This window comes from Carassius carassius, chromosome 1 (assembly GCF_963082965.1).
Source record: "Carassius carassius chromosome 1, fCarCar2.1, whole genome shotgun sequence".
NCBI lineage: Eukaryota > Metazoa > Chordata > Actinopteri > Cypriniformes > Cyprinidae > Carassius > Carassius carassius.
The window spans coordinates 52,249,282-52,265,227 of NC_081755.1; the positions used below are offsets into that span (position 1 = coordinate 52,249,282).

The window sequence follows — 15,946 nt, forward strand, 5'->3', positions numbered from 1 at the left end:
TACCTGTAAACGTATTAATATACAGAGCTGCCCAGAGCAACAGGAGAGGTCTCAGAAAATAAAGAGCACAACAACACACCGTCTCACTCACAGATCCTGAAAAACAAAATCAGAATAATATATCTGCACTAACAGAAAACTCTTATTTTACTGACACATTATAATGCATTGATTGAATCACTGACCTTCAGAAACACCCCAGAGAACGAAAGCTAGAAACATCAGAAGATTTGGACAGAAGACTAGAGACATGTGGAGACGAAAGACTGGATCTAGAGATAGAAAACACAGAGAACTCACATTCAGTCACATGGGAAATTATGAGTTTATTAAATATTCATCCCACTGATAACACTTTCGTTTAGGGACCAGTTCTCACTGCTAATTAGTTGATTATTAACAAGCTTATTACTAGCATAGTGGCTGTTTATTAGTGCTTATAAAACATATATTAGAGTCTTATTCTGCATATTTTAAATCTCTTAATCCTGCCCAATACCTAAACATAACTAACTACCTTACTAACTATTAATAAGCAGCAAATTAGCAGTTTATTGAGGCAAAAGTTGTTGTTAATAGTTAATAATGAGAATTGGTCCCCAAACCAAAGTGTGACCGTCCCACTTTATATTAGATGTCTTAACACTCATAAACTGTTCAGGGTCATTTTAGACCCAAAAGATGTTTGCTAAAATAAAAAAAATAAAAAAGTTTCCTTCATTTAAATGACATGAAACTTCATGACTTGGTCAACACTTACTAGCTCTGCAAAAAATACAATAATAATAATAAATTGAAATTATATCTGCTTGCATGTTACTGGAGACCCCACATTTAAATGAATGGGAAAACAATAAAATAGATACTTTTTCTTTTTAAATTGTCAAATAAATCACTACATGCAAAACAAGCAGAACACGATACACAGAAATGAAGTGTCAGCCCTTTCACAGATTCATAATAATGCAGAACGCTTGCACTCACATGCACACACACCCTCCAAAAATCAACCTTAGAAACCAACGGGAGACTATAAAAAATTGCTTCTGCTACATAATTTGTAAAAATTTGTCAAATGAAAGTCAGCTACAAAGAAAAACACACACAGAAATGATGGAGTGACACCACAACACATTCCATGATGGAGAATTAATGCACACACACACACACTTATTCACTCACATAACATCATATTCAGGTTCGACTGTAATCATGTGTAGGGCTGGGTGATATATCACATGTGATTGTCATGCGCAGGTCGTCTGTAAGGCCAGTTCAGTGATTAGTGGTAAATCTCCATCACCTGCTTTCAGATGCCATTTAATAGACAGAGCTGTAGATCACTCACAAGCTACACCATATCGCGTTCATTATTGAAGGCCATTCATCATTATTCAGTTAAGATCCTGTCTACTATACTCTATTATTCAAGGACAGGATTTTAATTTGTCTTGGGGGTGAACTAAGGATTCAAATGCCGTCAGAAAAGGGCAGAGTTAAGCAGAACTCGGACTCATCCCCAGTGTAGGACCAGGATGTTGAATTGGATGCTAGCAGTGTAGCTAGCAGTAAACCCCAGTCTGAGCACATCTGCACAAACACTAGCCAGGATCTAGACTCACACACTGGATGTAATGAGAAGTGACTTTGACTAAAAAGGAGGTTAAAAAGGATGTGAGATTTTTCGGGGTGCATGGATCTGGCCAAAGAGCGCATTAGCAATAATTTAAAAGACATGGTTTAAGGCATCAATATTTTATTTTGTAAACTGTGTAATAATGCCTGGAGATTCATGCCCCATGGTGATGGAGTGGGACGGGGGTGGGACTGTATTGTTCAGATGGATAGCATGGAGGATTTGTGATTCATTATTTTATTCATTATTCATTTTGTTTCCTTTATTATAACGCCTTACTTTATCAGACCTCTGCTGTTCTTATTAGGATTGTCACTTTTGAGAAAAATCTAATTCGAACGGATATCAAATATCATGCAATGTATTCGAATATCTATGTTATGTACTCTTTAAATCGAGCTTTTGGAAAATAAGGAAGATCATTAAAATGGTTACACAACACTATTGATCAATATGCTAAAAAAGAAGAAGAAAAAAGGAAAAAGAAAAAACAGTTAATAAAAGATATTAAATGACACAATATCAAGATATGAAGAAACAAATTGACCACAACATGTGTATATCTAAAGCAATGGATCATATACATCAAATTGGGGAACAATTGTTGTCTGTTGGAGTTGATAAGTAAGGAATAATTGACGATGGGCCGTTGAATTATTAGAAAAATAATGCACACCTGAGGTGGTGATGCGGTCACGACGCGAAGCCGGGTCAATTATTCCACTTATACTAGGGTTACCGCACCTCAAGACATCGATCAGATGATATATTTAAAGGGATTCGTCTAGTTTTTGTACTAAATCGCTATTGTGAGTAGGACTATTTCTTCCGCATCTCATCCAACGCCTCTTTTGTCGGTTTCACGACGTAATTTTAAAGCTGGTAATGAAGGCATGAGCCATTGATAGCATTCTAATGCAGATATTAGTTAAGTTATTAGAAAGAGAGAGAGAAAGAGCGAGAGGGAGAGAGAGCTTGTGTGATTAAGGCTAACGTACCTCTGTGCGTCCCTACACACTCTTCTGCTGCAGCGTCTCTAAACAGCGCTGTTAAAACATCACTAGTGACAAATGTCATGTGTACTTTCTGAAAATCGTCTGTCATGTTGTTGTTTTTGTTAGTCCTGTAATTTCTGTTATTACTGTTTACTATGCGAAGTGATATGGAACTGTAATGCGGTCAGGAGAGCTGCCTGGAACTACGTTTCCCGTGCTTTTCCCAGAAAATAATTAACACCTCAGAACTTTCGTCAGCCAATCAGATTCAAGCATTCATTGGCCCCCGTAGTATAAGAAAGTATATATTCTGCTGTTCAAAAGTTTGGGATCAGTAAGATCTGTAATGCTTTTCATGAAGTCTCTTATGCTCATCAAGACTTTATTTATTTGGTCAAAAATTCAGAAAAAACAGCAATATTGTGAAATATTATTGCAATTTCTGACATTGGTTTCCTATTTTAATATATTTTAAAGTGTAATTTATTTCTGTGATGTGCAGCTGTATTTTCAGCATCATTACTCCAGTATTCAGTGTCACATGATCTTAAGAAATCATGAAAATATGATGATTTATTATCAGAGCTGAAACTGTTCTGCTGCTTCATATTTTTTTTTGGAACCTTTGATACTTTTTTCTTTGATTCTTTGATGAATAAAACATTAAAAAGAAGAACATTTATTCAAAACAGAAATATTTTCTAACAAATTAAATCTTTGCTATCACTTTTTGTCCATTTAACACATCCTTGCTGAATAAAAGCATTAATTTATTTTTTTTGTAAGAAATTAAAATACTTAAGATACAAGTACCCATCTTCAAATATACTCTGAAAAGTATTAGTTACCCCAAAAACTTACTCAAGTAAATGTAACGAAGTAAATGTAACTCGTTACTACCCACCTCTGCTGAAAATACAGCTGCACATCACAGAAATACATTACACTTTAACAAAGATTCACACAGAAAACAGCTGTTTTACATTAGAATAATATTTCATAATATTACTGCTTTTGTTGTATTCTGGATCAAATAAATGCAGGCTTGGTGAACAGAAGAGACTTCTTTAAAAACAAAAAATCTTACTGTTCAAAAACTTTTGATTGATACACACTCACACAACTTTTTTATTGATTTTTTATGTTAATTCTTGTATTATATTGTAGTGTATTGTATTCTTATTATTTTAGTTATTTATTTATGTATTTTACCTACACTGCCAGGTAGGGCTCTAATCAGCGGTAAATCCCCTCAGGTGCGTGATTTCACATAGAGCAGCTGTTACTACACAGAGCCATTGTTAATTGAGAAGATGTGCAAATAAACACTGAAAATGAAGTGGATTTGCGCATCTTCTCAGTTAACAATGGCTCTGTGTAGTAACAGCTGCTCTATGTGAAATCACGCACCTGAGGGGATTTACCGCTGATTAGAGAACCGGCTTTACTGACTAGATGCGCATTAACGATCGGCCGATCGTGATCGGAGCAGCCCTACTGCCAGGGCTTACTGTTGGGAGTTAAGTACACAGTGTGTAAAGTTTATAGACTTAATAAATATATTTTATACAAATTACATTATTATGCTAAATCACATTTCACTGTCTGGGGTCTGTGGAGTGAACAGCACATAAGGGTTTAACTCTCACGTATGACACTGTACATAATGTTCTGCAGAACTCTTATGAGATTCACATTCACTGATACTGAGACATGGTTTGGACTGGGCTTAAGGCTGGGTTAATTAGGTTTATATCTAGTGAATGTACAGCCTGTTCAGTGTTGCAAAATAATTTATACAGTAACCAGTTATGTACATTTGAAGAAAATGTGAGTGCTGCTTGCTGTGGAAAAACTCTACACAAGACAATTACTAACCTAGCAACATGCTATTATTAATATTCTCATTGTTAGCATGATGAAGAGTGGCCAGGAAGATAAAGACTGACTGACTGGATCAAACAAGCCCACCCCCATGACTCAAAGTTATTCAGGTTCAGAGATATGTCCAGTTTACAATATAGTTGCTAGGGTGGTCTAAATGGTTGCTAGGGTGTGGCTAGATTGTTGCCAGGGTGATATTTAAAGAGTGCTTGACAGGGTGTGTCCAAAGAGTCCATCCACACATCTCTACAATGTTCTGATCCAAAGACTGGTTTCTAGGGTGATGTAAGTGGTTGCTAGGGCATGGCCAGGAAGTTAAAGTGTCAATGTTTATTGGCTGTTTGTTAAACTGAGTGAAATAACTCTCTACAACAGTCTGATACAGAGATATTGTCACAAAGTTCCCTCCAGTGTTTAGTCTATGGGTGTTTTTCACCTGCTGTGTGAACATCATTTGGCCGATTGCTTCAATGTTATAAAAGTCATCGAAGTGTTTAATTTGTGTAAAACAGAAGTGTTGTGAGATGGTAATATTAATGCTTCACAAGCTCCACTCACTAATCACAGTACGATGAATAAAACTCTCTTCAGTATGTTTACTGGAAACAAAGATAGAGCATATAGAACTAAACAATTCAATTAACCTGTTGATAAAGACTACAAGATTAGGACTTTTTTATCTGTTCACTCACCTAGTAGTCTTGGTACCAAATTTGTCTTGGCTGTAAACACAGATCTCCGACCCCTGTAAACTGTACATGTGTATTCTCCCTCATCTTCAGCTCTCAGATTGTCCAGACGGAGGGAGAAGTTTCCACTCTGAAACTCATCAGTGAAGAAACGGGCTCTGTCCTGATAATCCTCCTGCGCTTGACTCTCTCCGTCCTGATACAGATGAACAGTAGTGTTTCCTCTTCTCCATTTCACTTTCAGACCCTCCACTGGTAAAGGTCCATCACTATAAGAGGGTAAAACCACTGAAGATCCCAGAGGAACGAGTGTGTGACGAGAACATTGAACAGCAAACCCTTAAAAGTAATACATAAATAAGATTAATGTGAAATACCTGTTGAGACAAATGAACAGTGAGGATTTGAGTTTTGTGTATAAACTCTCCTCATTTGATCAAACATTAATTAAGCACATAGAAGATATGTATTGTTAGTTTTCTCCTCTTGTTATTATTATTTTATTGTTTATTTATTTATTTATTGTAATGCGAATCATTATTTGAGGGACTTTATAGCAGTTAGTTAGATATTAGAGTAGAACTGAATAATAATTTACTGTATGTGAACCAGTCTGCATGTATTTTCTGTACAGTCCTGTTTTCAGCACAATCTTTTGTGGAGACTATTCTGCCAAGGTCTTTTTTTTTTCATTCCGCAATAATCTATTATTGTAGTTTGACACTTTTTTTGGCAATATCTGTAAATAAAAATATTTTTGAATTCAATTTAATTCAAGTTTATTTTGTATAGTGTTTTTCACGATGCAATTGTTGCAAATCAGCTTTCCAGAAAATCTAAGTTTCTGCATTATATTTAGTAACAGCTCATCAGTGGTGACTATCTGATAACTTAACATCTACGTTTAAGTGTGTATGAAATCTTCATCAAACACACTCACATCTGCAGCTCCACACACTCACAGAAGAGCTGATAAAGTCTCCAGAGAAGTGTTTATCAGTCCTGTATCTGGTGCACTTTCAAACTGAATGATTAATATAAGACCAGTCCAGTGGTGCGTAGCATCAGACTATTATATTTATGACTGAAGTAACTAAAATGATCATAATATTATTTGTAAAATCTGGAAAAGCAATGTTTATATTGTAACTAAACCACTAAATTAAATCATATATTGACCAGGTGTAAAACAGCAGCTCCAGTTATTTCACTTACCCATCTCAATCTCTGCGTCGGCTGAATGCACACGGTCCTCCTCACTGTAAACTGTACATGTGTACTTTCCAGCATCTTCTGTTCTCAGTTTGTCCAGACGGAGGGAGAAGTTTCCATCTTTAATCTTCTTCTTAGAGAAACGAGCTCTGTGATGATAATCTTTGTGCTGTTTATTCGCTCGACTCTCTCCGTCTTCATACAGATGAACCAGAGTCTCTGAGTCTGCTCTTCTCCACTCCACCTTCAGACGTTTCTCTAACAAACTTCTGTCAACCTGACAGGACAAAACCACTGAACCTCCAAGAGGAACCGTCTTATTACCAGAGGAACCTTTCACCTTGAATCCTGTACAGGAACACACACAATGTTTCTAATGTGAAAAAACCACAAACAAACAAACAAACAGATAAATACATGTATGTATGTATGTATATATATATATATATATATATATATATATAAATTGTCCAGTGTAATGTTGTGAAGACTTTACATTGCTGGTGATGACGATTACTCTCTCTCTCTCTCTCTCTCTCTCTCTCTCTCTCTCTGTCTCTCTGAGCACACTGTGTGTTTCTGATATGCTCTCAGATTCACAGTATGTCTCTACAGCACTCTATTCTCACTCATTCTCAATGTTTTCTTTTTTCTTTTCTTTTTTTGCTACATTTAAAAACTGTACAAAACTCCAAAAATATCACACCTGTAACAGATAGTTGATCATTAAAACCTTCCCTTCATGTTTTCATAATGTTTCATAATCACAAAGCACAACAGAATGATCTTCTTCCAATTTAGCAAACGATACATGATGTTTGTTTCTGAAAGAAACAAATATCTAGATTCCCTAACCAAATTGTCATAAAAATCTATCCGTAATATCCAATTCATCAATTAAAATATGAACCCAGTTCTGTGGCCATAGCTTGGCATTTAATGGTTTTCATCACTATAATTACAGACTTTAAGCAGCAGCTGCTATATAACAGCGTTCTGTTATTCTACTGCTTGTGTGGGACTTTAACTGCTGCTTCATCACACTGTAATGTAAGTGTATTCTACAGGAGAATAGCTGGTGTGCCAAAGTAATGTTATGTTTTATGGTATTTGGCATTGTAATTGTATCTGTGTATCATTTAATGCCAAAATCAATCATTCTCTTGCTTTTTTAAATGACATTTTATTTTTATACTTTGTCAAATGATGAAATGGTCCATTATACGACAGGGGTCCCCAAACTCTGTCCTGGAGGGCCGGTGTTCAACTCCAGCTTGCCTGGACACATCTGCTGGGAAGTTTCTAGTGTGACTAGTTAGAGCTTGATTAGTTTGTTCAGCTGTGTTTGATTAGGGTCAGAGGTAAACAGGACTGAGTCTGGTGCCCCTTGCATTGCAGCATCCTCTTTATTGGTTTCTTAGTGATTTTTGTGTTTTTTTGGTTAAGCCAGTTAACACTTCACTTCCTGAAACCATTGCCATTCTATCAGCTGCTTGAAGTCCATAGTAACTTATGCTCCGTGGCTAACCTGCTCAGCAAGTTATTTCTGCAAAAACAGATAAAGCTTTAAACAGGACTCGAGTGTACATTTTTTAGTCTCTCTATACTTTTTATATTATCAGATATTTGAACTAACTTCACAACCTCTAATTAGTTCTTTTGTTTGTTTTTGCTTCTTATCCCCTTGCTTGCTTTGGAGTAGTTGGGTTCCTGTGGAGATTTGTCCTGTCTTATCTCTTTGTGTTAAGAGTTCCTGTCTTGACCTGTTCCTGTGAGTCCTGCCACTGGTTCTACCTGCCTGGCACTTGGTCTGTTTCAGAGTCGGCGGTCATGAGTATCTATGGTGTCTTGTGTGGTCTTCTCCATCAGCCTGATCTTGCCTCCCCCTCTGCTGCTATAGTATTCTGTCAGTTGATGTCTGAGCTGTTTCTGTTTACTGTGTTCCTGTTGCGTTATCACGTGTGCACTTCACAACCCTCTTGTATCGGTCTGTTCTGTCAATAAACCTGTTACTCACACTGCAATTATGTCCTCCTTCCAGATCCTTGACACTGGCAGCCTCTGCGTTTGTGCAATCTGTTTATCACATGTCCAACAATGACAAACCAGAGTTTATTTGACAGACAAATATCTGCCCTCTGATGTCCATCTCTTGACCTCTCTGTTGGGCCTCTTGAACACAAAATCTTTGCCTGGTATATCATTGTATATGCTGACAAGTTGAACAAGTAAGATATTAACTATGATACTTAACACCACCTGTCTCTCACATGAGATCACAGCAACAGCAAATGACAACAATCCAACGAACCAATCAGTTCCAGATGGACTAAATCAAGTCCTGCTCTACATTTTTTCTTCTCACTAAAAAAGCTGTTTCACTGTTTCAGATATACATCATAAAAGGAAAGAAATGACAAAGATCTGGACAAGATTTGGATAAGCAGAAACTGCATCCAGATCTATGTCTTTTCTTTCTTTTTGTGAGCCAAGTGAAACGACTTCTTGAATGAGAAAAAGAAATGTAGAGCAGGACTTGATTTAGTCCATCTGGGATTGATTGGTTCGTTGGATTGTTGTTATTTGCTGTTGCTGTGATCTCATGTGAGTGACAGGTGGTGTGAATGTAAAGGATCATCTTTAACATGTTCAGTTTGTCAGAAGAATAGACTGTAAAACAGGAACCAGGCGATGAGTTTGTGTAAAAGAGGCCTATCAGAGAAGTCAAAGAGATGGATATCAGAGGGCAGATATATGTTGTCTCATAAAAGTCTGCTCTAGCACTGTTGACCATGTTATAGACAAATGACCCAATAACAGAAGCTGTCAAATTACTGGTAACTCTTCCTACACAGTTTCGTAATTGTAAGAATAAATGGTCAGGAAAAACAAACTGTGCTGGATATATGGAGGGGGACTGACTGTCTTCAGAGCAGCTTAGATGGTATTTTCTTTTCAGCTTGCCTCTGTGTAATGCATAGTAGTATTTATAAGAGCATCACTGTTTTGTTTTAAAGTAGTAACCAAGAAAAGACTGTATCTGCTGCTTCATGAGCGCCACCTGCTGTCAGAGAGTCAATCTGTGCTTCATTCAGAGCTTCTGCTGTTTTCATTTCATGCAGATGTGTTTTATGTAGCATAATTTCATAAAGCTAAATTCAGACTATTCTGTTTTTGTTTAACTTAAATAAAAAACTGCTTATACTACATGCACTTAGTCTGGATTGTGATTAAAAAGCAGTGGTTGCCTCTAATTTTTAATGGCTACAGATCTGCCTGAAATATAGCAAATAAACATTGTGATGTACTTATATTTTGATTCGTTCTTGTCTCTTGCTTAAAAAAAAAAGGCCAATTGTTATCGGAATCTGCAAAAAGAAATCTGCAGTCAGAATCAGCTATGTGAAATCAAGATTGGTGAATCCCTATAGTTATGTGCTGTGCAGCAGTTCAGTAGTTTGTGTTTGTTTTTATCTTTTATTTATTGACTTACGTGGTTCCAAACTTGTCTCTGCTGTCCTGGTCACTGTAGAAAGGTCACTGTAAACTCTACATATGTATTCTCCAGCATCTTCAGCTCTCAGTTTGTCCAGCCCGAGGGAGAAGTTTCCCTGCTGAATCTGATCAGTGAAGAAATGAGCTCTGTTCTGATAATCCTGCTGCGCTTGACTCTCTCCGTCCTGATACAGATGAACTAAGGTCTCAGTGTCCTTTCTTCTCCACTCAACTTTCAGATTATTCTTTAATAAGCATTCATCAACATGACAGGGCAAAACCACTGAAGATCCCAGATTAAATTGATGGTTATACGTTTGCTGGCCAAAAAAACCTGAAAAATAAAAACATGTTTGCATGACACCTTTTTAGTTGGACATGTAACAATGGTTTCATATGTTTTATAATTGTTTGACTATTCAGACTGTGTACTGGAAAGGGCAATGAACGTGTTTAATTTCCTGCAGGAAAACAAAAACAGTCTAAGCTGGTCTCTCAGCCTGGTAAATGGATTGATTTTAGATGGGTTTTGAACACTTTTTGCCAAGTCAAGCTATAGGAGACCAGTTTACCAACCAGCTGAGCACAAGCAGTGTGGGAAAACCGCTTAAATAAGTGGAGTGATTGTTTTCTTAAACCAAGTCCAGATTAATGGTAATATAAAGCTTTATTTTGCCAAGAATTAGTGACATTTGCATATATATACATTTGCACACATATAAATTAACACACACACACCTTTCTGTCACCCTCACTAAAGTTGCTTCAACAATTGCTTCGGTTTTTTACTGCTGATAAATTTCCAATACAACATTGAGTAATGAGTCTCAAGACAAGTTAGAACAGGAGAACATGTATATGATGGACATTATACTCACACCCACAACATGTCCTATAGTTTATATAACACAGCAATCATCACCATTTCAAAGCCTGAACACATCTGACAGACTTACATGTTTATTCCAATCCTAATCTACTGTAGGCATCTCAACCTTTTCCCTATCTGTCCCCTCCAATATATTGCTCCCTCACCACCACAGACTTCACTAACTACAGGACTAAAGAGAAACTTCTACATTTCTGAATCCGAAAAACTATTTCATTTTTGTACCAGTAGGTGTCATTTACCAACCTAAAACACCAAACTGTTTTATAAGACATATTACAAAGTGAAATATGTATTTAGGCCAGAATACTGTAGAGTTTGATTGGACAAACAGGCTTATAAACTTTTAAACTGTCTTATTTATTTTACTGTGCACAATTAGGTTTTATTATTATTACTACTATAGTTGTTGTTGTTCTAGTCATTGAGTCCTAATCCTGCAGTTGAGAACCATTGATGTACAGTTGATAGGAATATTTTCCAGTTTTACACATACCTTTATGCAGTGATCTGCAGTAGATCAGGCAGCAGAGCAGAAGAGCAGATCCAGATGCAGAAATACAGAGAATCAACACCACGATGTGTAAAACAGAGAAACCTGTCAAACACACACATCAGTTACTAAACACAGAGAAACAGTAATGTGTAACATTCCCAGTATATTGTCCTTGAAATACCATTTCTACTCATTTTGTGATGTTTTGTGAATGTCTAATAAACCTATAGATTATCCATTTGCTCTTTCGCCACATTATGCTTCAGGAAATAACATGCCACAACTTTTTTTTTCCTTGTTAAAATGAATGTCTAAGCAATAATGAAAACTTGATATCCTCGATCAGTAATTATTGTTAAAAGATTTCTCTCTCTTTTTCATATAAGTATGGAAATGAATGAAAGGAAAAGAAGGATTGAAATATAGGCTTTTCAATTAATTAAAGGCAGGGTAGGTAATACATGTATAAACAACTTTCTTCCAAATTTGTTAAAACGTTCTATATATATCAATGCATAATTAAAATGTAAGTACTCTGATAAAAAGAATATAAAAATCGAGTGACTCTAGACCGTTTAATCTGTATTAAACACAGCTCATTATTTCCATTTCGGGACGAAACATAGGATTGGCTTAGGCGACTGTCACTCTCTCGCAACCATGGCAACCACACTTTTGCCACACATGACCTGCCCACTTGCGCGCGCACGTTTGATTTGAGGAATTCAAGAGGCACGGATCCTAGGAATACCAAAACAATGGCAGAGAAACAGCAAGCAAAATTCACAGTACCAGCCTATGCAGTTAGTGAAGGCAAACCAGGCAAAAAAAGGAAGACAGTAACAGTACAAGAAAAGGCAATGAACAAAAAGTCTTTGGATAAATAAAGAAATAAAACGCGAGTTAATATCGGCGTGGCTTTCCAGCGATGGCGAGAACTGAGGGAACTCAAGGGGCTGAAAAGTGACTCCGTGATGGCTTTATTTCTGCTGGACAGGTAAATCTTTCTTTTTGTATTTTGATCATACATATTTTTTTCATGAAGCATGTGTCATTAGCACACGTAGCTGCGTAATATAGCTAACATAACATTACTTAGCGAGCCGTAGTAGAGGCTTTGGAAGGAGCCCAGAAGGGAGGGGGTGGAGTGAATGGAAATAATGAGCTGTCTTTAAAACAGTCGTGAGAGGTCTACAGTCACTCGATTTTTATACTTTCTTTTTCAGAGTACTTACATTTTAATTATGTATTGATATATAAATAAAGTTTAAACAAATTTGGAAAAAAAGTTTTTTATACATTTTTTTACCTACCCTGCCTTTAACTAGGTGTTGTAAGGTACTTTTACTTTAAGATGTTTTGGAAAAGTATGTACTGTGAAATGTGCTTTACAAATAAGAGAGAATTACAATTATAATTGCAGTCATTCCATGTCAACTCAACTATAGGCCCCCAGGATCGTGGCTGGGAACCACAGGTATAATGTATGCAATACCAATGATTCTATTTACTCAGAGTTCAGAAAACAGGTGTTATGCTAACTCAGCTCCTGGAGAGACACTGTCCTGCAAAGTCTAGCTTAAACTCTTATTAAACAGACTTAAAAACACCTGATCCCAAGTCTTGAGAAGTGCTGGAAACTTCCAGTCAGGAGTGTTGGGGTTGGTTGGAGCTAAACTCTGCAGGACAGTGGCTCTCCAGGAGCTGAGTTTGACACGTGTCGTTTAAAATGACCAAGGGCTAACTATTTCGAGCATGAAAGCCCTTAAATGTTCCAACGTTTGAGGTACTGTCAATGATTCTGGTAAATATCTGCCTTAGCAATGGATACTACTTGATCTAGCACAATGCTTCACATTTTATAACAAGAGGAAATTCTTATAGAACCCAGGTGAGGCAAATGTGGGTTTATTGATGTGAATACAATGTGTGGGGAGCCCAACCACACTTCCCAATGATGCACCAAACTTGCTTCAAACAAGTAGATACAACACTCCTATTTTAATCTCTTGGTATCTTTAGAAGCACTTAAAATTAACAAAATCTCTTCTTCCAAATTTCCTTAAAACTGATTCAAACATAAAATCTTATGAATAGACCGATGAGATTAAATTAATATTCCACAACTTCACTCTTAAAAATTAAGTTGCTCCCCGGGCACCGGATATACAGCTGCCCACTGCTCCGGGTGTGTGTTCACGGTGTGTGTGTTCACTGCTCCGGGTGTGTGTTCACTGCTCCGGGTGTGTGTTCACGGTGTGTGTGTTCACTGCTCCGGGTGTGTGTTCACTGCTCCGGGTGTGTGTTCACTGCACCGGGTGTGTGTTCACGGTGTGTGTGTTCACTGCTCCGGGTGTGTGTTCATGGTGTGTGTGTTCACTGCTCCGGGTGTGTGTTCACGGTGTGTGTGTACACTGCTCCGGGTGTGTGTTCACGGTGTGTGTGTTCACTGCTCTGGGTGTGTGTTCACGGTGTGTGTGTTCACTGCTCCAGGTGTGTGTTCACGGTGTGTGTGTTCACTGCTCCGGGTGTGTGTTCATGGTGTGTTCACTTCTCACTGCTGTGTGTGTGCACTTGGATCGGTTAAATGCAGAGCACCAATTCAGTGTATGGGTTACCATACTTGGCAAAATGTCACGACTTTCACTTTCAATAGCCCATAGATTCTCTAAGGGGTTCAGGTCTGGTCAGTTTGCTGGCCAGTCAAGCACACCAACAACATGGTCATTTATCCAACTTTTGGTGCTTTTGGCAGTGTGGGCAGGTGCCAAATCCTGCTGGAAAATGAAATCAGCATCTTCAAAAAGCTGGTCAGAGGAAGCATGAAGTGCTCCAAAATTTCTTGGTAAACGGGTGCAGAAAATTTGGTTTTAAAAAACACAATGGACCAACACCAGCAGATGATACTGCACCCCAAATTAGTGTTGTCAAAAATATCAATATTTCGATAAGCATCAATACCAAAATATCTGAACGGTACCAATACTAATTTCTCTTATGTATCAATACACCGATACTAGCCGAGCTGTCACGCTCAGTTCTCTCCAAAGTCTCTTTGACAAACATCACACGTGACCGCAGTGCTTGTCTCGTCTCATTCGCTCTGGTTAAACAGCTAAAGTGAATAGAGAGATGGCAAATGCGGCACCCCCGCGACCAGCTTTGGTTGATAAAGAACAAAACAGTTCTCAATGGACGCGCAGTGCACCTATGTTTGACGTACCGTGAGCTGAGCTCTAGTGTGAAGGTGCACGACTCGCTGTCGCTTTCTCTCACACGTGCAAAGTGAGAGAGAGAGAGAGAGGGTCTTAGATGCATGCACAATTGACGCGCTACATGTACGTGCTAAACGATATTCTTTGTTGTAGTTCCTTAATAGTGGGCAGAACTAATGCGCAGACAGCAATCTCATTGGCTGGTGCTCACCTACTGAGCAAATCAATTTGATCGAACGCAGTCAACCTGATTAATATTCATAAATCAATTACTGTTCTTATTAGTAGAATTCGTATTATTATTATTATCATCATCATCACCATCTTAACAGTATTATTGTTAGTTTTTTACAGAAACACTGACTGATCAACAAAGCACCACCATCAGTCCTAAATTCAGTTAAAATGTCTATGCATTCATACATGGTTACCAAGTTTTAATTATAATTACTATAGTTCTATCATTAAATAATACTTGATTATCTAGATATCATATTATAATGCTTGACTGACTGATGTTACTTTTAGGTATTTAAAAAGCTGTGCCATTTTAAAAACATATATATATATATATATATATGACTTGTTATTTATCTTTAAATAAAAAAAATAAAAAACTTAATATTGTGGCAGTTTTTTTTTCTGTGGTCTCGAAAATGGTATCGAATATCAATATTTTTCAAGGTATCGTATCGAAGTCAGAAATTCTAGTATCGTGACAACACTACCCCAAATCATCACAGACTGTGGAAACTTAACACTGGACTTCAAGCAACTTGGGCTATGAGCTTCGCCACCCTTCCTCCAGACTCTAGGACCATGGTTTCTAAATGAAATACAAAACTTGCTCTCATCTGAAAAGAGGACTTTGGACCACTGGGCAACAGTCCAGTTCTTCTTCCCCTTAGCCAAGGTAGGACACCTCTGACGTTGTCTGTGGTTCAGCAAATTCATTGACACGTCTGTGTGTGGTGGCTCTTGATGCCTTGACCCCAGCCTCAGTCCATTCCTTGTGAAGTTCACTCATATTCTTGAATCAATTTTGCTTGACAATCCTCATAAGGCTGCGGTTCTCTCGGTTGTTTGTGCATCTTTTTCTTCCACACTTTTTCCTTCCACTCAACTTTCTTCTGTTAACATGCTTGGATACAGCACTCTGTGAACAGACAGCTTCTTTGGTAATGAATGTTTGTGGGTTACCCTCCAGTTGAAGGGTGTCAATGATTGTCTTCTGGACAACTGTCAGATCAGAAGTCTTCCCCATGATTGTGTAGCCTAGTGAACCAAACTGAGAGACCATTTTGAAGGCTCATGAAACCTTTGCAGGTGTTTTGAGTTGATTAGCTCAGTGGTTTTCAAAGTGGGGGCCGCGGCCCCCTGGGGGGCCGCCATGTGGCGCCAGGGGGGCCGCAGCAAGTTGGAAGAAAAAAGCAAA

General features: G+C 37.7%; 1 protein-coding gene across 3 annotated transcripts in view; it reads right to left on the reverse strand.

Annotated features, from left to right (window-relative positions):
* The window catches only part of LOC132155901 (uncharacterized), a 33,990-nt gene that overhangs the window by 9,458 nt on the left and 8,586 nt on the right, over positions 1-15,946 (reverse strand). For all 3 annotated transcript variants that reach the window (XM_059564848.1, XM_059564704.1, XM_059564781.1), the window contains exons 5-10: positions 11,297-11,398; positions 9,910-10,245; positions 6,420-6,764; positions 5,208-5,543; positions 186-272; positions 4-96 (exon numbers count right to left, since the gene is read on the reverse strand). In XM_059564848.1, coding sequence (XP_059420831.1) covers positions 4-96; positions 186-272; positions 5,208-5,543; positions 6,420-6,764; positions 9,910-10,245; positions 11,297-11,398 — 1,299 coding nt within the window. The remainder of the gene's footprint in view (positions 1-3; positions 97-185; positions 273-5,207; positions 5,544-6,419; positions 6,765-9,909; positions 10,246-11,296; positions 11,399-15,946) is intronic.